Source organism: Furipterus horrens, unplaced genomic scaffold (assembly GCF_987537825.1).
Source record: "Furipterus horrens unplaced genomic scaffold, mFurHor1.1.pri manual_scaffold_5, whole genome shotgun sequence".
Taxonomy (NCBI): domain Eukaryota; kingdom Metazoa; phylum Chordata; class Mammalia; order Chiroptera; family Furipteridae; genus Furipterus; species Furipterus horrens.
In genome coordinates this window covers 178193742-178219716 of record NW_028327175.1, presented here as the reverse complement: position 1 = coordinate 178219716, position 25975 = coordinate 178193742, and the positions used below count along the sequence as shown (strand labels likewise).

Genomic DNA, 25975 nt, shown 5'->3' with positions numbered 1-25975 from the left:
TGAGAAGCTGGGGGCTCAAGGAATTTGGTTCATGGGAGTGAGGAGCCCTGGAGATTCAGGGCAGTGTGAGGGTGATCTCACTTTCAGTTATGAGAGCAAGGTGTGGCTGGTGGTGAGTTTCAGTTATCACCTGTTCTTTGGTAGGATCATCTTATTTGTGCTGTCTTATTTATTTTTTTCTGCTCCTCAACACCTAGCTCAAGAGTGAAGTCAGATTTCCATGAGGCTGGCTCACCCTTGTTCATCTCCATTTTGCCACCTGGCATCCCTTATTCCAGAATTCCCAGCAACAGAAACGTGTTTCCCTCCTCCTCTGCCCACTCTTGGGCCAGATTGGTCCTTGGTCTTGGGCCCCAGCCATAGCTCCTGCCCCCTCCCCCCACACACCCACCAAGACTCTAGCACTTGGGTTGGTTTCTTCTCCTTCCACCAGGGCAGGGGTTAGAGCAGCTGTACTGGTCCCAGGAGCATTCTGCTCTGAAGTCAGTACAAACTTAAAATTCAGTGGCGTGCTGATGTTGCATTCGAGTGCCTTCTCTTTAGGGAGCTGATCTAAGCATAGAGCAGACAGTGTGGATCTGACTTGATTTCCATTCTTCCTGTCCTAGTTTTCTTGTTCTCTGTTATCTGCTTTGAGCCCAAGGAGGCAGGCTAACCTACATCAGATCCCACATCTTCTGCCCAGACCTCTAAGGCTTAGTTCTCATATCTGGGTTAGAGACTATGGATATTAAGCACTTTCCACAGTGCCTTGCATTATATAGAGAAAAACACAGCTGCTATCAACTTCAGCTTCTGCAAAATGCGGTTGCTCACAGTTTGGTCAGTGCCTGGCAAGATCAAGGGTGTCTGCTTTACGTGGTGTTCCAGGGAAGCTATTCATTGCTCAAGATGCAGCCTCTCCCTCCTTGCTTCCCTGGCTGCTCTGTCCTGCACTGTTCTTGTACTGGTATATCTGTGCCAATGGGAGGGCATTCTGTACTATCTTGAGCAGAAAGACTTTCTAGTCAAGATTTAAGTTGAAACTTGCAGCCCTCCCCTCAGGACCAAGACATGCCATCATGAGACACCCAGGTGGCAACATTGTTCTCCCTGGGTAGCGCTATGAAATGCCCTGCCTATACTGTACCTACATGATGGATTGGGAGGTCACTGCCATTTAACCATTTCATGCCTCATCTAATTAAGGCTACACTGTCTCATCTGACCCTCATAATAATCCTATGAGATAGATAACAACTTTATGTCCCCCCTTTTTACAAGTTGTGAGATGTGGCTCAGGAAAATGAGTGACTTGCCCAGTGTCATCTCTCTGCTACTGTTCCAGTACCCATCCACTAAATCTGGCCACCATGTGACATGAAGCAGAGGTGCCCAGCCTGTGTGGGACAGAGGCTCCTATGAGAAACAGCTAGGCCGGAACATTATACATGTCTCCACAAGGGCTCCATTCATGTGCGACCTGCCCAACCCCTGTTGGAGCCGGAAAGACAACCCTGTTGCTAAAAGAGTGCTTTGCCTTAAATTTGATGGTTGCTATTTTGATATTCTTCATATAATCACTAGATGGAGAGAGGAAATACAGTATGTTTTAATTTGGAGAACTTTCATGAGAAGTTTTAGCATGTTTTCATAGGTAGGAGCCTTCCCTCTTGAATGAAAACTGTCTATTTACCATCTTCACTCATTTTGATTATTAGGCAGGCAGTCATATTATGGATTTCTAGAAATTATTTTTGTATTAGGAAGAGAGCCTCTCTTGGTAACTACCTCCCTGGCTGGAAAATGTGCCCAAAGACAAGAGATTCTAAAAGGGCCTTTTCTCTGGGTTGCTGGAGCCAATAGGATGCATTTTAAAAAGACTAATGGCCATTCAGGGAAGAATGTGGACTCCACCCCATATGTGGTATCAAGAACTGGTTTCATGTCAGGACAATCTGTGTTTGCAGGTTTCATGTAGGCTGCTTACTAACATTGTCAATTAGAGAAAGTTTTAGAGAAAGTCATTTAGCATCTTTAAGTCTTGGTTTTCTTACCTGTAATATAAGGCTTATCATCCCTATCACTTTGTGTTATCATGGATAACACATAGAAAGGATCTGACACTACAGTGATTGAAAATGACATTCCTGGAGTGGGACTCACTTAACTTGTACTGAAGGTAAAGTTACAGCAGGAGAAGAAAGCATGAACTATCAGGGGGACCCTCCAGACTTCCAGGTGCAACTCCCCAAGGTCCTTTCTCACTTGCACAGGAGCTGCTCTATTTTCAGCTTGTGAACCACAAAGATATGTACGAGGAATTGTGGTTTTAGAAGAGCTCAAGCAGAAGTGTCTAGTGATGTCTTAGTACCCTACTGGTGATACAGGCAAGCCCAACTGTGTAACCAATGAAACCTGGTTTAAAACCATAAATCTGTACATCCCTAAGAAATGTAGACAAGCTGGCCCAGGGTGTCTCCAGGGATTTTTGAACTTTGAACAACACATTGAAAATGACTGACTAGCTCATCTCGTCATCTTTATCTCAGTCAAGGGTCAGTACCAGACCTCCAGACAACTCTGCAGATAAGCAAAGAGCAATCAACCCCAGTTCAGCTGTAAGGTAACCCGACCTTACAGAGGTACATAGCGAAGAATCGGAAACTATTGCTTCCTTTCCTTTTCCCTGGAACAAACCTGCCTTTTCTTCTACAGCTCAGGGGAGACCGTCACCAGCGTGACCAGCTTGGCCCCATTGCAGCCCAAGAAGGGCAAGAGGCAAAAGGAGAAGGCTGATGTCCCTCCTGCAGTCCCTGCCAAAGGTAGGAAGCAGCCTGCAATTATCCACAGGGAAACCACCATGACTGATCCAAAAGTGGGCCTGGGGTTTGATATGGGGTCAGGACTGGGGAAGCAGACAAATGGAGGGCATGCCATCTAGTGATTTTATGCTCCAGAGAACCCCACAAAGATTCTGGTCATAACTGAGCCCCATCCCTGGGGTGGGATTGGGGGTGGTGCCATTGGCCCAGCATGGCTTTAGCAGGGATGTGGGAGGTTAAGATCCCAGACTGATTCCATAGTGTATTTCACTTTGAACTATCAATATGCTCTGCACATAGTGGGGAGGGGCAAGAGGGTGTCACATCTTGGTTCATTCAAGGGAAAGAAGGCTCTTTGCTTGTGCTAACAATGTAAACTAGGTATGTAATTTATTTTAGATTTGTTCTGAGGATAAAACGAGGGTTATTCTTTGATTTCAGTTACGACTTAGAGAAATATGAATGAGGAGGAAGGGTATTTGTGGAGGAGAGAACTGCACATGTCTTAGAACTAAGACCATCTATAGATAGCTTCTAAAATAGCTGTGGCCAATTTAAGAGAAGTTCATACCTCAAAAATTTGAAATATAGCTGGAAGTACTAGGATTGCCCAGATTAACAATTTAATGATGAGGCAAAATACACTTTATCCATCAATTGGGGCTTTACAGGATGTTCCCTAGAGATACTTGGAGCCCTGTGGTGAAATCCAGTTGTGCTAAGGCTGAACATATATTGGATGGGCAGAGGAGCAGGAGGGCCTGGTGTTCTGTGGGGCATGACACGTGCAGATCTGGGGAGAGAAGTGGGTAGAGAACCTCTGCCTGGACCAAACATGTGCTGCTTTCATGTCCCATCAATCAGAGTAGATAGTAACCTCCCTTCAAAAAGGTGAAATTGAGTCTCAGAGAGCTAAGTAGTAGAGCCTGGCTTTGAAGTGAGGTCTGTCTGACTTTAAAGGCCAAGTTCAAGTCTCAGATAATCTAAATACTAGTTATGTGATGTTAGGGGAAGGGCCTCAGTTTCCTTATCTTTAAGGTCCTCAGTTTCTCAGTTTCCACCCTCCCCGATGACCAGTGAGGGCTGCTGTGAGGGTCAAAGGTCATCCTGTCAGTGTTAGAGTGCAGTTAGGACCCCAGGGAAGGTAGCAACCTCAGCCTTTACCAATCCCACCTGCTTCTTACCTGCACACCTGACCTCTTTGCAGAGGGCAGTGTTTTATACATTTTTTTTGTTGAACTTGATGAAGGGAGAGGATGACATATCCCAGGTCTAGGAGGGATACCCACTGATACCTAGATCAGAAACTATAGAGTTCTTCCATTGGGGTAGGAAGGAGTCCCTTTGTCTCCATAGAGTATGTCTGTGATGCTCATGATATGTGGGTGTTAAGAAGAGTCCTGGGAGGAATTACAAGCTGAACCCTTGACATACTTCCACAGCTCCCATAGCCACCACATTCCATAAACCGAAGCTGCTGAAACCACAAAGGAAAGCCACCCTGGTGAGTAATTAAATTCTGTGTTGTTGTCCTCTCAAGCCTTGAACACACTTCCAGGTCCAAGTGGTACTTTTATTAACTCAAAACGTGCTGAAAGTTCCTGGTGCTTTCATCTCAAGCAGGGGCATTCTATCTTCTTGGAGCAGGTTTTAAGCCAACTTTTCTACATACTTAGCTCTGTCATGGCTTTTCTGAAATCCAAGTGGAATTCTTTTTCATTATAAATGCTGATTTTCACAAGAAAGAGAAAGGTCACACTCAGGAATCTATAAAATAGAAAGTGGACCTACATGTGTAACCTTACCTGATAACCACAGTGAAGAACCTTAAAAGAAATTCATTATAGCTTTTTATTTTGAAATAATTTTAGGTTTACAGAAGAGTTCTGTCTACCTTCACCCAGCTTCTCCTAATGTTAACATTTTACATAGCCATAAAGTGTTGTCAAAACTAAGAAATTTCCATTAGCACATTACCATTAACTACACTTCCAACTTGGCCCAGATTTCAGCAGTTTTCCACTAACATTCTTTTTCTCTTCCAGGATCCCATCCAGGAGATCTCTTGCATTTATTTAGTCTCTCAATCTTTGACAGCCCCTCCTGTCATTTTCTTTCATGGCCTTGAGATTTTTGAAGAGTAGTAGGCAGTTATTTTTTAGAATGTCCCTTGATTTGGGTTTCTCTGAGTTTTTCTGATGATTGGGATAGGGTTATAGATCTGGGGGAAGAACAACACAGAGGTGATACTCCCTTCTCGTTGCATCATATCAGAGGTCCATGATGTCAGTATATCTGATTAATGGTGGTATGAATCTTTATCACTTGGTTATAGCATTTGCCAGACTTCTTCAGTACCAAGTTGCTGTTTTTCCCTTTCCATACCCTATTCATCAGAAGCCAGTCACTAAGTCCAGTTCACACTCAAGGGAAGAGGAGTGGAGAATTTGTGGACATGTGTCAAAACCATCACAGTAATTAATAAATATTTTAGTGAAGATACCTCAAGGATATGCAAATAGTCTATTTTTTTCTTAAACTTTGCCCACTACTTTTAGCATTCATCAGTGGATTTTGTTGTTGTGTATTAATAGTCATTTGTTATTGTCCTCAATCTGTCTACATTTATTGAAGTTATTTTGTAAGAAAGAGATGGACCCCATTCCTAATTTATTTATTCACTGATTTTTTTATATCAGTATGGATACATGGATATTTAAATTTTTTAGTTTCTAATCATATTGCTCCTTGTCTTGGTGCTGATATTGTTCATCAGTTGTTCAAGAGAGAGGGGGAAAGAAACTGTCAAACCTATACTAAAATGTGTATGTACTAAGAAGGGCCAAGATATTCTTGAAGGAACAGAACAAAGTGAATAATTTATATACAACTCCAGAGATCTGCATTAATGCCACAGTAAATAATTTAGTATGGTAAGAGCATAAAGGTAGACAAATAGACCAAAGGAACAGAATAAAGAACCCCAAACCCAGCTACATATGTATCGTCACTTATTACAAAAGTAACATTACAGTGTAGTGAAGAAGGGCTTTTCTTTTCAATATATGGCAATGGGTCTATTGCATATCCATCTGAAAAACAGAGATCCAGAACCCACACGCACAAATTAGAGAAGGATCATAGACTGAAGTAAAAAAGGTAAAAATAAAGCTTCCTAAAGATAGTAAATCTCCCTAACTTCAGGATAGGCAAAAAAAATTTTAAACAAGACACATAAAGTACAAGCCATAAAGAAAAGATTGAAAAATTTAGATTACATTGAAATTTAGAAGGTCTCTTCTGATTAAAGCTACCAATACAGGAATGAAATGACAGGCCAGAAATTGGGCAAACATATCTGTCATGAATATAGAAGTGACAACATTACAAAAAATGGGAAGATGTATTAAACATGCACTTTATAAAAGAAGTAAGCTCATGAAAATCATTTAAACTCATTGGAATCAAGGAAGTGCAAGTTAAAAGCATATAACCAGTTCACATCTACCAGGAGGCTAAAATGAAATACTTGCATGTTTGTTTGGTTTTTGTCTGTTTTTCTCTGATCCATTTGAAATTTAGGAATAGATCCAGTTATATCTATTTGTCAGATTCTTTTTAATTTTACTTTGTTTTGTATATCAATAATCATTACTTACTAGTTCCATTTGTTTTATCACTGCATTCTAAATAATTATTTAAACTTCACTTTTACTAGTGTTATTACTTTATTTATTTATTTATTTATTTATTTATTGTTTTTCTATTAGAGTTGTGCCTATTTTTCCCCCATTGCTCCCCCACCCACCCAACCCACCCCTTCTCCCACAGTCAGTCCCCACCCCATTGTCCATGTTCATGGGTCATTTATACTAGTTCCTTGACTAGACTTTTCCCCTACTTACCCCCTTCTCTCCCTCCCCCCGTCCCTCTGGAAACTCTTAGTCTGCTCTTTGTTTCCATGCTTCTGATTCAATTTTGCTAGTTGTTTATGCTGTTCATTAGTTTCTTGTACTAGATGATATCATATGTATTTGTTTTTCATTTCCTGGCTTATTTCACTAAGCATAATTATCTCTAGTTCTATCCATGTTGTTGGAAATGGTAGGAGTTCCTACTTTCTTTCTGCTGCATAGTATTCCATTGTGTAAATGTCCCACAGTTTTTTTAATCCAGTCATCTACAGATGGGCACTTAGGCTGTTTTCTGCACTTGGCTATTGTAAATAGTGCTGCTATGAACATAGGGGTGCATAAATTCTTTTGAATTGGGGTTTCAGGATTCTTCAGGTATAATCCTAGCAGTGGAATTGCTGGATCAAAAGGCAGTTCCATTTTTAGTTTTTTGAGGTAATTCCATACCGTTTTCCATAGCGGCTGCATCAGTCTGCATTCCCACCAACAGTGAAGTATGGTTCCTGTTTCTCCACATCCTCGCCTGCACTTGTCATTTGTTGATTTGTTGATGATGGCCATTCTGACAGGTGTAAAACGGTATCTCATTGTGGTTTTTATTTGCATCTTTCTGATGGCTAGTGATGTTGAGTATTCTTTCATGTGCCTATGGATCCTCTGTATGCCCTTCTTGGATAAGTGTTTGTTCAGGTTCTTTGCCCAGTTTTTAATTGGGTTGTCTGTCTTCTTGGTGTTGAGATGTGTAAGTTCTTTATATATTTGGAGATTAATCCCTTGTTGAGGTATCATTGGTAAATATGGTTTCTCATACAGTTGGTTCCCTATTCATCTTGCTGATGTTTTCTTTTGCTAAGCAGAAACTCTTTAGCTTGATATAGTCCCATTTGTTTATTCTTTCCTTTATTTCCCTTGTCTTAGGAGATGTTATATATCATTGAATATATTGCTATGTGGGATATCTGAAAATTTTCTGCCTATGTTTTCCTATAGGACTTTTATGGTGTCACGGCTTACATTTAAGTATTTGATCCACATTGAGTTTATTCTGGTGTGTGGTGTAAGTTGGTAGTCTAATTTCATTTTTTTTCACATGCCTATCCAGTTCTCCCAGCACCATTTGTTGAAGAGGATCTCCTCATTCCATTTTATGTTCCTTCCTCCTTTTTTGAATATTAGTTGACCATATAGACCTGGGTTTATTTCTGGGCTCTTTGTTCTGTTGCATTGATCTATATGTTCTTATGCCAGTACCAGACTGTTTTGATTACAGTGGTTTTGTTGTACATTTTGATATCAGATTTTGTGATTTTTCCTACTGTGTTTTTCTGTCTCAAGATTGCTGTGGCTATTCAGGGTCTTTTGGTTCTATATAAATTTTTGAAGTATTCATCCTAGGTCTGTGAAATATGTCAGTGGTATTTCAATAGGGGTTGTGCTGAATCTAAAATTGCTTTGGGTAGTATGGACATTTTAATAATGTTGATTCTTCCCATCCATGAACATGGTATATGCTTCCATTTATTTGTATCTTCCTTAATTTCTTTCTTCAGTGTTACATAGTTTTCTGAGTATAGGTCTTTTATCTCATTGGTTAAATTTATTCCTAGGTACTTTATTTTTCTTGTTGCTATAGTAAATGGAATTTTTTTTCTAGTTTGTATCTGTGATATTTTATTGTTGGTGTACAGAAATGCCTTTGATTTCTGAATATTGACTTTGTACCCTGTATTTTGCCAAATTCACTTATAATGTCAAGTAGTTTTTTAGTGGACTCTATAGGGTTTTTTTTTTAGCATAAACAATACAATATTTATTTTTAAGACTTTGTTTTCAAGGTACTTATGATCTTGTGGAAGCAAATATTAAAAATTAAGTAATACAAGATGCAAAAGGAATAAATTCTTTTTTTTTTTAATTTTTATTTTTATTTTTATTTTTTTTATTTTTTATTTTTATTTTTTTAAAGTATATTTTATTGATTATGTTGTTACAGTAGTTCCAATTTTTTCCCCTTTACTCCCCTCCACCCAGTATCTCCCTCCCCCAGCATCCCCCCCCAAGTCCATACCCATGGTTCGTAAAAAATAACTATCCCTCCCTCTCAGATATTAAGACCCTTTGTAATCTTGTAAAGGACAATGGGCGAAGGTCTCAAGCTCCTCTAGCTGCTTCAAGCTGGACATGGTCGTCGTCCTACCTACCCTTGGGTCCAGAAATCCCTAATAACAGTGGGGGTGTGGAGGGGAGGGTGGCCTTCCCACATGGGGAAGGATTGTGCAGACTCCAGGTCAGTTGGCTGTCTCCGGACAACGGCGTGCTTGGTTTAGCAGGCTGGCATCCTTGTTGTGTTCTGGGGGGCAACAGATTTGGCAAAAAGGGTTAAAAAGCATCATTCAATCCATAACTACTAGGTGGCAAAAGGCAGGGATTAATTTTTCAATGTTCCACATTTGGAGATAAAAAAAAAAAACAAACAAAAAAAAAGGGCTTCTTTGGAGGAAGGTGTGCTAGGCACATCTCTCCTGTCCAAAACCCTTTTGCCCATTTTATTTAGTTTGGGCTGAGGGAAATAGTTTATGTTTCCCTCCTCTCAGACCTCTGGGCCCTTTCTGTCCAAGCCATTAGGGTAGAAAAGAGAATTCAGTTTTAAAGTGAAGCCCACAGACCACCCCATTCTTCACCAACTCAGCCATTTAGTTCAGCCAAACTGTTGAGTCTCCGGAGGCAGCGCTGCAGAGAGGATTAAGTGAGGCTTATGCGTACAGACAATCACTCAGGTAATGCGGTCATAGGCTTATGCCCTTTGAAAACAGAAAACACATGTTAATTTATGTAACATAACCAACAAAAAAGTCTCTAAATCTGTAAGACTGTCTTATTGGGAAGACATACAGTTGCAAGGCACTTGACATTCTACTTGCCTGCAACTTGAATCTCTTTGGTGATATCACAGATATGGTTTAATTTTCAAGTGAAACCATTTTTTAAATGAGAAGAAACTTTTAAGACGGTTAGCTGCCCTACTTTACAGTCTGCCACTGATCATTGTGATTTTCCTTGAATACTGATTTTTCTCCCTAAGATTACTCTCCTTGTCTTTAAAGGGACTACATTAAGTCCATTTTTAATTTATCCTGTTCATTTGCATAAGCATAACAAGAGCAGCAAATGATCACTTATGATCTTTAGTTCTGTTTTGCTGGAACTTACCCAAGGAACATTTAGGGTGGCCCTCAGTCTGCTCTTCAGTGCACAGAAGCTGGGCCACATACCTGGCATTCATCCTTGCCTGTACACACCTGTCCTTTCCAAGTCTTTCTGGTTTTCCATTGTGCCTTAAGGTCCCTTCTAGCCATCTTTCAGGAAAACAACCTTCGTTCCTTCCCTGGAGAGATTGCTGTGGACCGCACAACCAACCATGGCAGCAGGCCTTTTATTTCGCGGGCTTTTATTACCTTTGAAAGTCATTCCCAGTTCCTTAGGGCTTTTTGGTAACAACATGAGCCCAAGCATGTCTCCTTTAGGCTTGACATTCCAGTCAAAGGCTTGTTCAGAAAAAGGAACCTCTATTAACAACTGGTCTTATTAGGTCTATGCAAAGAAACTTAAGTCATTACTTACTTGTTTAGAATGCCAAACTCTGGAGAGATCAAATAGGGAGAAAAATATACAACGTGAAGGAAAATCTTTGTCCTAATATTCACTGAACTGGCATTTCCATTCTTCATATTTTCATTTTCCCCCACTAAAAAAAATTTTTTTGTTTGTTTTTCCATTACAGTTGTCTCACTTTTTTTTTTTTTTCCCCTCTTGCTTCCCTGTATCCTGCCCCTCCCTTCCCCCACATTCAGTCCCCACTCAGTTGCCCATGTCTGTGGGTCATTTATACATGTTCTTTGATTTTACACTTCCCCTTCTTACCCCCTTTTCTCCCTCCCCCCACCCCCCTTGTTACTGTTAGTCTACTCCTTGTTTACATACCTCTGGTTCAATTTTGCTCATTTGTTTGTGTTGTTCATTAGTTTCCTGTAATAGGTGACAGCATAACGTATTTTTCTTTCGTTGCCTGGCTTATTTCGCTAAGCATAATTCTCTCTAGTTCCATCCATGTTGTTGCAAATGGTAGAAGTTCCTTCTTTCTTTCTGCTACATAGAACTCCATTGTGTAAATGTACCACAGTTTTTTGATCCACTCATCTTACAGATGGGCATTTAGGTTGTTTCCAGCACTTGGCTATTGTAAATAGTGCTGCTATGAACATTGGAGTGCATAGGTTCTTTTGAATTGGTGTTTCAGGATTTTTCGGATATAATCCCAGTAATGGAATTGCTGGTTCAAAAGGCAGTTCCATTTTTAGTTTTTTGAGGAAATTCCAAACTGTTTTCCATAGTGGCTGCACCAGTCTGCATTCCCACCAGCAATGCACCAGGGTTCCCGTTTCTCCGCATCCTCTCCAGCACAAGTTGTTTGTTGATTTGTTGATGATGGCCATTCTGACTGGTGTGAGGTGGTATCTCATTGTGGTTTTTATTTGCATCTCTCTGATGGCTAGTGATGTTGAGCATATTTTCATATGTCTATGGGCCCTCCGTATGTCTTCTTTGGAGAAGTGTTTGTTCAGGTCCCTTGCCCATTTTTTAATTGGGTTGTCTGTCTTCTTGGTGTTGAGTCGTATGAGTTCTTTATATATTTTGGAGATCAATCCCTTGTCTGAGATGTCATTGGCGAATATATTTTCCCATATGGTTGGTTTCCTTTTCATCTTGCTGATGTTTTCTTTAGCTGAGCAGAAACTTTTTAGTTTGATGTAGTCCCATTTGTTTATTCTTTCCTTTATTTCCCTTGCCTTAGGAGATATATCAGTGAAAATGTTGCTACGTGGGATATCTGAAATTTTCCTGCCTATTTTTTCCTCTAGGACTTTTATGGTATCACGGCTTACATTTAAGTCTTTGATCCATTTTGAGTTTATTCTGGTGTATGGTGTAAGTTGGTGGTCTAGTTTCATTTTTTTGCATGTCCCTGTCCAGTTCTCCCAACACCATTTGTTGAAGAGGCTCTTTTCACTCCATTTGATGTTCTTTCCCCCTTTGTCAAATATTAGTTGACCATATGAACCTGGGTTTATTTCTGGGCTCTCTATTCTGTTCCATTGATCTATATGTCTGTTTTTATGCCAGTACCAGACTGTTTTGATTACCGTGGCCTTGTAGTATAGTTTGATATCAGGTATTGTGATTCCTCCTACTGTGTTCTTCTTCCTCAAAATTGCTGTGGCTATTCGGGCTCTTTTTTGGTTCCATATAAATTTTTGAAGTATTTGTTCTAGGTCTGTGAAATATGTTGCTGGTATTTTAATAGGGATTGCATTGAATCTATAAATTGCTTTGGGTAGTATGGACATTTTAATGATGTTGATTCTTCCCATCCATGAGCATGGTATATGCTTCCGTTTATTTGTATCTTCTTTAATTTCTTTCTTCAATGTTATGTAGTTTTCTGAGTACAGGTCTTTTACCTCCTTGGTTAAGTTTATTCCTAGGTATTTTATTTTTCTTGTTGCTATGGTAAATTGAATTTTTCTTTCAGTTTCTATCTCTGAGTTTTTATTGTTGGTGTATAAAAATGCCTTTGATTTCTTAATATTGACTTTGTATCCTGCTATTTTGCCGAATTCACTTATTAGGTCGAGTAGTTTTTTTGTGGAGTCTATAGGGTTTTCTATGTACACTATCATGTCATCTGCAAATAATGACAGTTTTACTTCCTCTTTTCCAATTTGGATGCCTTTTATTTCTCTTTCTTGTCTGATTGCGGTGGCTAGAACTTCCAAGACTATGTTGAATAGGAGTGGGGAGAGCGGACATCCTTGTCTTGTTCCTGATCTCAGGGGGAATGCTCTCAGTTTTTGCCCATTGAGTATGATGTTGGCTTCAGGTTTCTCATATATGGCCTTTATTATGTTGAGGTATGCTCCCTCTATTCCCATTTTGCTGAGAGTTTTTATCATAAATGGATGTTGTACTTTATCAAATGCTTTTTCTGCATCTATTGATATTATCATGTGGTTTTTGTCTTTCATTTTGTTTATGTGGTGTATTACGTTTATTGATTTACGAATGTTAAACCATCCTTGCATCCCTGGGATGAATCCTACTTGATCGTGGTGTATGATCTTTCTAATGTGTTGCTGGATCCGGTTTGCCAATATTTTGTTGAGGATTTTAGCATCTATGTTCATCAGCGATATTGGCCTGTAGTTTTCTTTCTTTGTTGTGTCTTGACCTGGTTTTGGAATTAGGGTTATACTGGCTTCATAGAATGAGTTTGGCAGTCTTCCCTCTTCTTGTATCTTTTGGAATAGTCTGAGAAGGATAGGAGTTAGTTCTTTCCTAAATGTTTTGTAGAATTCACTTGTGAAGCCATCCGGTCCAGGGCTTTTGTGTGCTGGGAGTTTTTTGATTACTGCTTCAATTTCACTAGCTGTTATTGGTCTATTCAGACTTTCTGCTTCTTCTTGATTCAGTTTGGGAAGACTATAGGTTTCCAGGAATCTGTCCATTTCCTCTAGGTTGTCAAATTTCTTGCCATACAGTTGTTCATAATAATTTCTTATAATCCTTTGTATTTCTGTGGTATCAGTTGTGATTTCTCCTCTTTCATTTCTGATTTTATTTATTTGGGTCCTCTCTCTTTTTTTCTTGATGAGCCTGCTTAAAGGCTTGTCAATTTTGTTTATTTTTTCAAAGAACCAGCTCCTACTTTTGTTGATCTTTTGAATTGTTAGTTTAGACTCTATGTCATTTAATTCTGCTCTGATCTTGATGATTTCCTTCCTTCTACTTGATCTGGGCTTTGCTTGTTGTTCTTCCTCTAGATCTTGTAGCTGTAGGGTTAAATTTTTTATTAGATATTCCTCTAGCTTTTTTAGGTAGGCCTGTATTGCTATGAACTTTCCTCTTAGGACTGCTTTCGCTGTATCCCATAGGTTTTGGGTTGTTGTGTGTTCATTATCATTAGTTTCCAGAAACTTTTTGATTTCTTCCTTGATGTCATTGTTAACCCATTCATTATTTAATAGCATGTTATTCATTCTCCATGAGTTTGAATGTTTTTGAGTTTTTTCCTTGAGGTTGATTTCCAATTTTAAGCCATTGTGATCTGAGAAGATGCTTGATATAATTTCAATTTTCTTGAATTTGTTAAGGCTTGTTTTGTGTCCTACCATGTGGTCTATCTTTGAAAATGTTCCATGTGCACTTGAGAAGTATGTATATTTTGCTTCTTTGGGGTGAAAACTTCTATATATATCGACTAAGTCCATTTGATCTAGAGTGTTGTTCAGTGCCTCCATATCTTTGGTGTTTCTTTGCTTCGAAGATCTGTCCATTGTTGACAATGGGGTGTTAAAGTCCCCTACTATGAGTGTGTTGTTGTCTATATCTTTCTTGGAGTCTTTCAAAAGTTTCCTTACATATTTGGGTGCTCCTAAGTTTGGTGCATATATATTTATAAGGGTTATATCTTCTTGATGGATTTTTCCCTTAAGTATTATGAAATGCCCTTCTTTGTCTCTTTTTATGGACTTTGCTGTGAAATCTGTTTTGTCTGATATAAGTATTGCTACCCCAGCTTTTTTTTCATGTCCATTTGCTTGGAATACATTTTTCCATCCCTTTACTTTCAGTCTGTGTAGATCTTTTGTTCTAAGGTGGGTCTCTTGTAGACAGCATATATGTGGGTCATTCTTTCTAATCCATTCAGTTACCCTATGTCTTTTAATTGGAGCGTTTAATCCATTTACATTTAAGGTTATTACCGATAAGTACTTATTCATTGTCATTTTTCCCCTTTGTACTCGTGTTCTTCTCTGTCTCTCTCTGTTTCTTTATCTTCTTAGAGCAGACCTTTTAGCATCTCTTGCATTGCTGGTTTGGTGGAGATGTATTCTTTTAGCCTTCTTTTGTCTTGGAAGCTCCTTATTTCACCCTCCATTTTGAATGAGAGCTTTGCTGGGTATAGTATTCTAGGTTGTAGGCCTTTGTTTTTCATTGCTTGGAATACTTTTTGCCATTCCCTTCTGGCTTGTAGTGTTTCTGCTGAGAAATCTGATGATAGCCTTATTGGAGTACCCTTGTATGTTATTAGTTGTTTTTCTCTTGCTGCTTTTAGGATCCTCTCTTTGTCTTTGAATGTTGCCATTTTAATTATGATGTGTCTTGAGGTGGGCCTGTTGGGGTTCATCTTCATTGGGACCCTCTGTGCTTCCTGGACTTGCGTGACTCTTTCTCTCGTCATGTTAGGAAAGTTTTCTGTCATTAGTTTTTCAAAGAGGTTTTCTATCCCTTGCTCTTCTTCTTCTCCTTCTGGAATTCCTATGATACGGATATTATTACGTTTCATGTTGTCCTGCAGCTGTCTTAGAACCTCTTCAGTCTTGTTCAGTCTTTTTTCATTTTGTTGCATTGTCTGGGAGTTTTTGTGTAGGTTGTCCTCCAGCTCGCTGATCCGATCTTCTGCTTCCTCTAGCCTGCTTTTAATTCCTTCTACTGTGTTCTTCAATTCAGAGATCGTATTTTTCATTTCCTCCTGGTTCTTATTGATAGCTTCTATGTCCTTTTTCATGCTCACGTAATTTTCTGTGAGTTCCTTGTAGTTTTTCTGGAGTTCTTTGAAGTTTCCGCTGAGCTCATTCAGCTTCTCCATAATCCATGTTTTGAATTCCATATCTGATAGTTCGCTCCCCTCTATTTCATTTAGCACTCTTTCTGGGGATTCTACCTTTCCTTTTGATGGGAGGTTGTTTCTCTGTCTCCCCATTTTTTTGACTCCTATTGTTTGTTGGTGCTTCTTGGAATGATCTGCACTTCCTGGATCTGCCTCTGGTGGTGTCAGATCATGTACCAGTCTGGCCCTAGGCAGCCTGTTGGAGACTTCCAGGGATCTACTGCTGTTGTCTGTCTTCTTTGATTGTTAATCTATTCAATCTGTGATTAGCTGTCAGGCTTAAGGACTGTGGGTGTGGCAGCTTAATTCCTGTAGGCAGGGCTTTTGCTTCCCCTCAGGCTGACGCCACTTGGAGGGGAATGGTCTACCTGCAGTACTGGGGATGAGTCAGCACTGGGACGCAGTCAGCTGCTCCTCCAGTTCTCCCCTCAAAGCCACCGTGCCAAATTCTCCCCAAGTGTCTCCAGTCCTCTCTGCCTTCCCTCTGCTTGAGCCCAGGGTAAGTGGTGGCCAAAATATTTTCGTATGTGATCCACTTAAGAGCTCTTTTTCTCCTGCTGTTTCTCTCCGGCTAGCAAGAAAGCCTGTGGCTTTTCGCTTTTCACAGCTGATACTATTTTACTTTCCACTCTGTCGCTGTAGGCTGGGAAGCCCAGCTGGGGGTTTAGACCCTGCCCTTCTCAGGGGGAATCCCCGGCTGCTGAGCTGTTTCTCAGTCCCTTCAGCAGCCACCCGTGTGAGCCCAGCCAGCCCTTCCGCGTCTCCGCACTCCCTACCGGTCACGTTGTGATGTAGCGGCCTTTTCTGTCTCTCCGTGGTTATAAGACTTCTTTCCAGCTAGTGTTCCGTTGGTTATTCCAGATGATTTCTCCAAAATTAAGTTGTAAATCCAGACTGGTCCTGGGAGGAGGTTAGTGTAGCTTCCACTTACTCCTCCGCCATCTTGGATCTCTCTCTATAGGGTTTTCTATGCACACTGTCATGTCATCTGCAAATAATGACAGTTCTACTTCCTCTTTTCCAATTTGGATGCCTTTTATTTTATTTTTTTGTCTTATTGCTGTGGCTAGAACTTCCAAGACTATGTTGAATAGGAATGGAGAGAGTGGACATCCTTGTCTTGTTCCTGATCTCAGGAGGAATGCTTTCAGTTTTTGTCCATTGAATATGATGTTGGCTTCACGTTTCTCATGTATGACCTTTATTATGTTGAGGTATGCTCCCTCTGTTTCCATTTTGCTGACGTTTTCATCATAAATGGGTGTTGTACGTAATCAAATGCTTTTTCTGCATCTATTGATATGATCATATGATTTTTTGTCTTTCATTTTGTTTATGTGGTGTATTATGTTTATTGATTTGCAAATAATAAACCATCCTTGCATCCCTGGGATGAGTCTCACTTGATCCTGGTGTATGATCTTTTTAATGTGTTGCTGGATCTGGTTTGCCAATGTTTTTTTGAGGATTTTAGCATCTATTTTCATCAGTGATATTGGCTTGTAGTTTTCTTTCTTTATTGTGTCTTGGCCTGATTTTGGAATTAGGGTAACACTGGCTTCATAGAACAAGTTTGGGAGTCTTCCCTCTTCTTGGATATTTTGGAATAGTTTGAGGAGGGTAGGTCTTAGTTCTTCCTGAAATGTTTTGTAAAATTTGCCTGAAGCCACCAGTCCAGGCTTTTTGTGTGCTGTGAGCTTTTTTATTACTGCTTCAATTTCACTAGTTGTTATCGGTCTGTTCAGGCTTTCTGCTTCCTCTTGATTCAGTTTTGGAAGATTATATGATTCCAGAAATTTTTCCATTTCATATAGGTTTTCAGACTTCGTGCTGTACAGTTGTTTTCAGTAAGTTCTTACAATTCTTTGTATTTCCATGGTTTCGGTTGTGATTTGTCCTCTTTCATTTCTGAGTTTGTTTATTTGGGTCCTCTCTCTTTTTTTCTTGATGACCCTGGCTAAAGGCTTGCCAATTTTGTTTATCTTTTCAAAGAACCAGCTCCTGGTCTTACTGATCTTTTGAATTGTTTTTTTAGTCTCTATCTCATTTAATTCTGCTCTGATCTTGATTATTTCGTTCCTTCTACTTGCTCTGGGCTTTGTTTATTTTTGTTCCTCTAGTTCTTGTAGCTGTAGGGTTAGATTTTATATTTGAGATTCTTCTATTCTTTTTAAGTAGGCCTGTATTGCTATGAACTTTCCTCTTAGGACTGCTTTCACTGTGTCCCATAGGTTTTGGTCTGTTGTGTGTTCATTATTGTTTGTTTCCAGAAACTTTTTGATTTCTTCCATAACTTATTCATTATTTAATAGCAAGAATTAATTGTTCATGAGTTTGAATGCCTTTTAGAGTTTTTTCCTTGAGGTTGAATTCCAGTTTCAAGGCTTTGTGATCTGAGAAGATGCTTGATATAACTTCAATTTTCTTGAATTTGTCCAGGATTTTTTGTGTCCTGCCATGTGGTCTACCTTTGAGAATGTTTCATGTTCACTTGAAAAGAATGTATATTTTGGCTCTTTGGGGTGAAAAGTTCTATAAATATCAACTTAGTCCATTTGATCTAGATTGTTGTTCAATGCCTCAATATCCTTGGTTTTTCTTTGCTTTGAATATCTGTCCATTGTTGACAATGGGGTGTTAAAGTCACCTACTATGAGTGTGTTGCTCTTGATGTCCTTCTTGTAGTCTTCCAAGGTTTTCCTTAGTTATTTGGGTGCTCCTATGTTGGGTGCATTTATGTTTACAAGGGTCATGTCTTGATGGATTTTTCCCTTAAGTATTATGAAATGTCGTTCTTAGTCTCTTTTTATGGACTTTGATGTGAAATCATTTTTGTCTGATATAAGTATTGCTACCCCAGCTTTTTTTTTTTTTTTCATGTCCATTTGGTTGGAATACTTTTTTTTTCATTCCTTGACTTCCAGTCTGTGTAGATCTTTTGTTTTGAGGTGTGTCTCTTGTAGACAACACATATGTGAGCCGTGTTTTTGTTTCCATTCTGCTACCCTTTTTTTTTTTAAGGTATATTTTATTAATTATGTTGTTACAGTAGTTTCAATTTTTTCCCCTTTGCTCCCCTCAGCCCAGTACCTCCCTTCCCTCCAACAGTCCCACCCCCCTTAGTTCATGTCCATGGGTCATGTATAGAAGTTCTTTGGCTTCACCCTTTCCTATATTATTCTTAACATCCTCCTGTCTATTTTGTACCAACTGATTATGCTTCTTAGTCTCTGCACCATTTCCCCATTTTTCCCCCTTTTACGTTTAAGGTTATTATTGACAGGTATTTATTCATGTCCCTTGTACTTGTGTTCCTCTCCCTTTCTCTTTTTCTTCTTTTTCTTAAAGCATTCTCTTTAGCATCTCTTGCAATGCTGGTTTGGTGGAGATGTATTCTTTTAGTCTTCCTTTGTCTTGGAAACCCCTTATTTCACCTTCGATTTTGAAAGAGAGCCTTGCTGGGTAGAGCAGTTTTGGTTGTAGGCCTTTGTTTTTCATTGTTTAAAATACTTTGTTGCCATTCCCCTTTGGCTTGTAGTGTTTCTGTTTAGAAATCAGCTGATAACCTTATCGGAGCTCCCTTGTATGTTATTTGCTGTTTTTCTTTTGCTGCCTCTAGGATTCTCTCTTTATCTTGAATGTTGCTATTTTAATTATGATGTGTCTTGGAGTGGGCTTCCTTGAGTTCATCTTCATTGTGACCCTCTGTGCTTCCTGTACTTGTGAGACTTTTTCTCTCCTCATGTTCAAGAAGTTTTCTATCATTACTTTCTTAATCAGGTTTTTTATCCCTTCCTCCTCTTCTTCTCCTTCTGGTATACCTATGATATGAATATTGTTACATTTTATGTTGTCCTGCAGCTCTCTTAAGCCCTCTTCATTGTTTTTAAATCTTTTTTCATTTTGTTGCACTGTCTGCAAATTTTTGTTTTACATTTCCTCTAACTCACTGATCCAATCCTTTGCTTCATTTAGTCTGCTTTTGATTCCTTCTACTGTGTTCTTCAGTTCAGAAATTATATTCTTCATTTCCTTCTGGATCTTATTGATAGTTTCTATGTCCTTTTTCATGCTGGCATAGTTCTCAGCAAGTTCCTTATTGCTTCCCTGGAGTTCTTTGTAGTTTCCATGGAGCTCTTTCTAGTTCCCCTGGAGTTCATTATAGTTTTCTCTGAGTTTGTTGAGTTCATTGAGGTTTCTCATTACCATTGTTTTTAATTCCATGTCTGATAGTTTGGCTTCCTCTATTTCATCTATCCCTCTTTATGGGAATTCCTCTTTTCTTTTTGGTCAGGTGTTGTTTCTCCATCTCCCCGTTATAGTTGGCTCTTTTGTTTGTTTCTGCTTCTTAGATTGACCTACTTTTATTTTCTGCCTTTGTGGTCTGACCTTCTTGAATACAGTTGTTGAGCTGCTGCCTCTGGCTGATGCCACTTAGAGGGGAGTAGTCTGCTTAAGAGATTTCTCTGGTAGCACTGGAGATGATTCTGCACTGGGATATAGTTCACTGCTCCCCCAGCTCTTTTTCCAGAACCAGCGCCCCAAACTTTTACAAAGCACCTCTAGTTCACCTCACCCTCCTTTGGCCACAGCCAGGGGTTAGTGCACTCCATTGCGCAGGCCAGGGGCAGGCTGCCAGCTGGCTGGTTGTGCACCTGGGGGAGTAGATCGTGGGTGCTGCTGTGCACTGGCCCAGGGTGGGCCACAGGCGAGCTGGTTGCATGCTGGGTTGGGAGGACCTCGGGCGCTTCTGTGCGCCGGCCCCAGGAGGGCCACCACCGGCCAGTTGCATGCCTCTGCAGGTGGACAGGGTGCTCCTGCACATGCGTACCTCAAGAATCATTTACTGTTTCTTAAGTACCTTGTCTTCCCCTTCAAATATCTCTATTTGCCTTTACATTTGAGCAATTTGTCTATGAATGGAAATCTAATTTTATAAATTTTCCCTACTGTGTCATGGGGAATATGCTAAGAGCTTTATGTGCGTATCTGATTAGTTTCTATATTGCTCAAGGTAAATGCCCAACTCCTTACTGTGACCTATAACATTCTATATCATGCAAACCACATATATAATTAAAAAATTTTAATAGCCTACATAAGGATATGAAAAGAAACAGGTAGAACCAATTTAATAACATGGTTTATTTAACCCAATATATCAAAAATATTATTATTTAAAATATAATCAATATTATATTATTAATGAAATATTTCACGTGCTTTTGTTCTACTAAATCTTTAAAATCTGGTGTATATGTTACACTTACTTCACATCTCATTTTAGAACTACATCTCAAGTGCTTAAGAGCCACATTTATGTGGGGGCTTCCATGTTGGACAGCACAGCCCTCTGTGGTATAGACCCCATTACCTCTTTAACATCATTTTTACTGCCATCCCCATTTCTCATTTCCTTACAGCCACCCTGGCTACCCTGCTAGTCCTTAAACCAGAAGGTCTGCAAGGGTCTTTGCATCAGCTGTTCCCTATTCCTGGAACTTCCCTCCAAACATATGCCTGTGGCTTATCACTCACATATAGGGTCTCTATTCAAACATCACCTCAATGCAGAAGCTTTGTAAAGTCCTACAGAAAACACACCCACTCTCTGATGACACTCCTCATCAGAGACACTTCCACATAGTTTATATTTGTCTATTAATTGCCTCTCTCTTCTACCAGAACACCAGGTCTGTAAACACAAGGAACATGTCTGCTCTGGTCATGGATGTATTCACCAATCCCAGAACAGATTCTAGCAGCACAGAAATTTGTTACTGATTCTGCATACCAGCTTTGTAGAGTAGGTTCTGTCACTCTGCTTTTATAGATGGGGACACTGAGACTGAGAGTCAGTATGATGGGTGACTTACACAAGGTCAGGCAGCTTGTGGGCTGCAGTCAGGACTTGAACAAGGGTCCCTCTGAACCAAAGCATAGTTTTAACCAGCTCATTCGAAGATTTGCCTCGGTGTAGAGTCTGGGTCTCTGAGCATGGTTCTAGTGTCCTGTCATGGCTCAGTCTAGCCCCCACCCCTCCTGCTCTGTGCCCAGGTTTCTTACCCTTGTGTTGGAAAAGCTGGTTCACTTGTTTTTCAAAGGGAGCCTTCTTTTGCCTGCTATGAATTGTGGGTTCATACAATGTGTTTTCATTTACTTATATCATCAACTGAGGGGTTCCTTGACTAGCAAGACCCACGGCGCAGATGAAAATGACCCAGAAACCATCTGCCTGTTCTAGGGAGCGAAGGGTTAGCAATCTCATAGAGGAGAATGCTCTAGCCCCGTCCCTAGAGTTTAGATTTATTTAGTAGCAAGCATTCAAGGGATCCTGTGAAATGGAATTTGGATAACTTATCTACAAAGCTTTGAACTTACTGTGTGAAAGTCAGCCTGGTGACAGACAGTTGTTATCTTTTTATCACTTCCCTGTTATCTTATCAGAAATGTGTGACTTCCCCGAAGACTCTTCAACCTGTTCTTGTCAACTCCATTTTCAGGGGATTGTGCGGGGGTCACAATTTTCTGAACCAATGCCACCCATCCCCCAGTTCTGCTCTGTTGACTACACTCATCCTTAAATGCAGCAGCACTGTTTTTACTGATTTTGATAGATCTCTGGTCACTCAGGAGGCTTTTGGAAACTGAATTGAACACAAAAGCTAAAACTACCCACTTTCCTTGCCTTGGACCATCCTGCATCCCACCCATGAGACTCAGTCTTCCCAGGTAGACAGGCTGAACTCACTTTCCTTTCAACTGTGCATTCCACTGCACTTCGGCATGGGTATGTGTATATCTTTTTTAGATCCTTTGTTCTTAATTCTGATATTTATCAACAACCTCAAGAGTAACTATGCCTTATAAATTGCCCTACCTTACGTTCTCTCTTCAGTTGCTCAAGGACCTGTTGTTTCCAATCCAGTCTCATCCCTGGTATAACAGAAACAGCTACTTATTGAAGTTCTGTTGATATATCATGGGGATATATTCAAAAAAGTGCTTTTTGCATGCCATCATATTTAATTCTCACACTAAGTCCTCCTCCATCCCTAGATTTGCATGTGAGAACACACTGTTTAAGAAAAGTGAATTCCCACAATCCACAGGGATAACATCCTTCTCCCAAGGAACTGCCCCATTTGTACATCCCTTTGGCAGTGTCATCAGTCTTAAATGGATAACTTTCTGTAGTCCACAGCCAGGTGGGCACCACCTTTCATTTATCCTTCAAGTAAAAATCAATTGTACACCTACCTATTGCATACAAAATGCTGCCTTAAGCAGTTTTGGCTACTTAAAAACAGACTGGAGTCAACAGTGTTTTCAAAAATAGCTCTTGCCCAATCACAAATTTCTGTTGTTGACTCTTTTGTGTGTGTGTTTGTTTGTGCTGGCATGTTCCTCTGTGTGGAGGTTCAACACAGAAATTCATAACTTTTGCAGAAAGTTTGTCCCGGGTGGTTACATGCATTTCAAAAGGATTCTTTGTTTTATAGACGTATTCCCATTAATAGTTTTTTAAATACCAAATTGTCCCATGATCATGTAAGATATGAAAAGACTTGAATTTTCTATACTAGCAAGAAACAAGTCAATTTGAAAACCAATTTATAGTTATTACAATACACAAAAAAGAAAAGAGCTGACTTGAAATCGGTCTGTCTGACCACCAGTTTAGAGTCAAAAATACAAGGCCTAGCATCTGCAGATTTTATTTATTATTAAGATTTATTTTCCCAGGAGGCCAGGATTGACTTCATTCTCAATTTGGTCAATATTTATCTCTTAGATCAATATGTCTTGATGGTCACTGAATCTAAAGTCAATAGCTACTTGTTGGCTCACACAGGCTTTGGTAGGTAATTTAGAAAATAACTTGGAGGCATCTTTTCTTTGGTGCCTTGTACCAGTTCAGGTGTTTAATTGTGTGATTTTTCCATTTTGCCACGATCTCCATAAACCAGTGCAACCTGGAGAAGTCACAGGCCTCAGAACTCCATAGCCCTTTTTCTAAAGTGTTGTTGACATGTACTCACTCCGAGAAACCAACCTGTCTACTGCCTCCACTGACTCAGAGACCAGATGGGAGAACCTTCGTCTTTTGGGCACCTACTGTGTTCCAGCACCTGTGCCTGGTGCTTTATGGGCTCCATTTCTCATCTCAACTGTGCACCTCAACTCTTGGTGGACCCTCCAGGCGAAAAAACAAACCTGTGTCCTTGCATTTTGACCCTCGAAGCATTAACAAGTGGGCATCTTCTCTTAAGTTTCCAAGATAACATGGTGTTTTGCAAAAAGTATATATACCAGAGACTAACAGTGGCTGGAAGTTTTTTTTTCTTTTTCTTTTTTTTTTTAAATGAGAGGACTCAAGGAGAAAAAAGAAGCAAGAAAGGCATTTTAAGTATTTTATAATGAAGGTTTGAAAACTGCTCTCCCCTTTTTTTTAACAACCACCAAATACAATCACCTGCTTTCAAAGTTAGCTAGTGAGATAATGAGGCCACACGGAACATACAGGTTCTTTCTGATGGACAGTGTAATCAGTTTGTCTAATAACCTATAAATGTTGACAGTGAGTTATTATTCCAATATATCAGTGGTTCTTCATCCTTTTATGGGTCAGGGAGCACTTTCACAAAATTTAAAATGTGTAGTTTTCTTTTAAATTGGGGGCAGAGAAGAGGCACTGGCTCAAAGACTCTTTGAAGCCTCCTGGGGACCCACATTTCCTCTCCTTGTTTGTGACCCTGCAGCAGAGGTCCCAGCATCCTTTGAGCTAATTCACAAGCTTCCAGGAAAAGCTGTCACTGCTTCCTTGTTTCAGAAGAAACAGAGAAAGTCAGAAGCACATTAGATTTGTTTTTATTGCATTAAGTCAGTTATTGATTTAGAGATCCAGAGGAGGAAGAGAAAACAAAAAGTCTCTGTGATATGAAGGCAAGACATCAGTGTTGAAAGGAAAATAGCAACAGGAAATGTGAGTTCTAGAGGATGGTAGTCAGCATACCCAAACTACCTAAAGAGAAGAGAATATCACCCTCTAGGCTAAGTGAACTTTTATACCCTCCTCTGTCTCAGAGTCCATCCCCCCCACCCCCACTCCTTCACCCTCTCTGCCATTAAGTCACTCATACATAGCCCTCAGTAGCTGGAAGGGGTGAGGCCACCCTTGTTTTCTAAGGAGAAGATGATTTCTTTGAGCAAAACACTGAAGACAGAAATATCAGGAACATCATGGGCTTAACTACCACATGTTTCCCAGGCAGACCCTTGGTCCTGTCTCTCTTGTTCTCATCCACCTGCACATTACTACCTGAGGATTTATCTAAAACACAACTCTTAACTATATTATTTCCAGCTTAAAATACTCTCACGGCACCCCCTTGCCTCCAGGGTGAAGCACGGATTCTTGTGAGTGGTCTGGGGCACACAGACCATTATCATCTCTCTCCTGCTCTACTTGGTACCCCATTGGTCTAGGTCCTCTTACCAGTAGCCCCACGGACCCTGTCCTATCCACCCACAGAACTGCCCCTCACCTACAAGATGGGCTTCACTCACCACCTTTTTTTTTTTTTTTTTTTTTGTCCTGTGAGGAACCATCTTCTTTTTGAAACCTCCTGTCCCTTCAGCCTTACTGTTTTACAAATCAAGGCTCTCCTGGACATCAGAATTATACGTCTGCATGTCAGCTCTCCTTGCACTTTTCAGTTAATTCATTATTTCTGATCCCTGGATGCATCAATGCCCTTGTCCCTGGAGGCAGACATGAGTCACCTGCCGGTGCTCCACCTAACTGCTTTCCTCCTGCTGTTGCCATTCCCCAGATGGTCGGGCTGGCTTCCCTTCCCCACCTTTCCCAGTGTTGGTGTCTCTGGGCTTTTTTTCTCCTTGAACACATTGCCTGAGAGAGTCAACACTCTTGACGGGTGCAGCAGTCACCTGTGCAGTCCATTTCTTCCCCAGTAGGCCTTAAAGCCAATTTCAGACTGCTCCTGACTATTCATGGGGCATTGCCCTGGAGGCTCCACACATACCCCAAATTTACCCCAGCACACATCAAATTCACTACCCTCCCCTAATCCTGTTCCAACCTGGAAATCCCTGCCTCAGGGAATGACTGTCTTGTCCAGAGTCTAGGTGCCTCCTCCCTTGCCCCCATGTCCACTGCAGACCGAAGCCTGGCTGTTACTTTTTGGTGTGCCCAGGCTTGTCCCTTTCCTCCTACACACTGCCGCAGCTGGCTCACATGCTCTTCACCCCCTCCCTCTCCATCTGATGTCAGGGCCTCTCCTTGGGGCTCCCACAGCACTTGGCCTTCCCTGTATTTTAGCACTTCCCACTCCACATTGAAGTCATGTTTACCTGTCTGATTTGACTATTTCCTCCGCTAGGACCATGTGGTTCCTTCCTACAAAGTGACCTCTACATTTCTTATACTATGAAGGCTTTGTACATTGTAGACACCTTAGCACAGACAGTGGAAACTGTTCTTTTTTTTTTTTTTAACTTTATAAATG

The 25975-nt window shown here is 40.3% G+C and overlaps 1 protein-coding gene across 1 annotated transcript in view; it reads left to right on the top strand.

Moving 5' to 3' along the window:
- The window catches only part of VSTM4 (V-set and transmembrane domain containing 4), a 125645-nt gene that overhangs the window by 73010 nt on the left and 26660 nt on the right, over positions 1-25975 (top strand). The window contains exons 6-7 of the mRNA XM_090278358.1: positions 2698-2804; positions 4247-4308. Coding sequence (XP_090134484.1) covers positions 2698-2804; positions 4247-4308 — 169 coding nt within the window. The remainder of the gene's footprint in view (positions 1-2697; positions 2805-4246; positions 4309-25975) is intronic.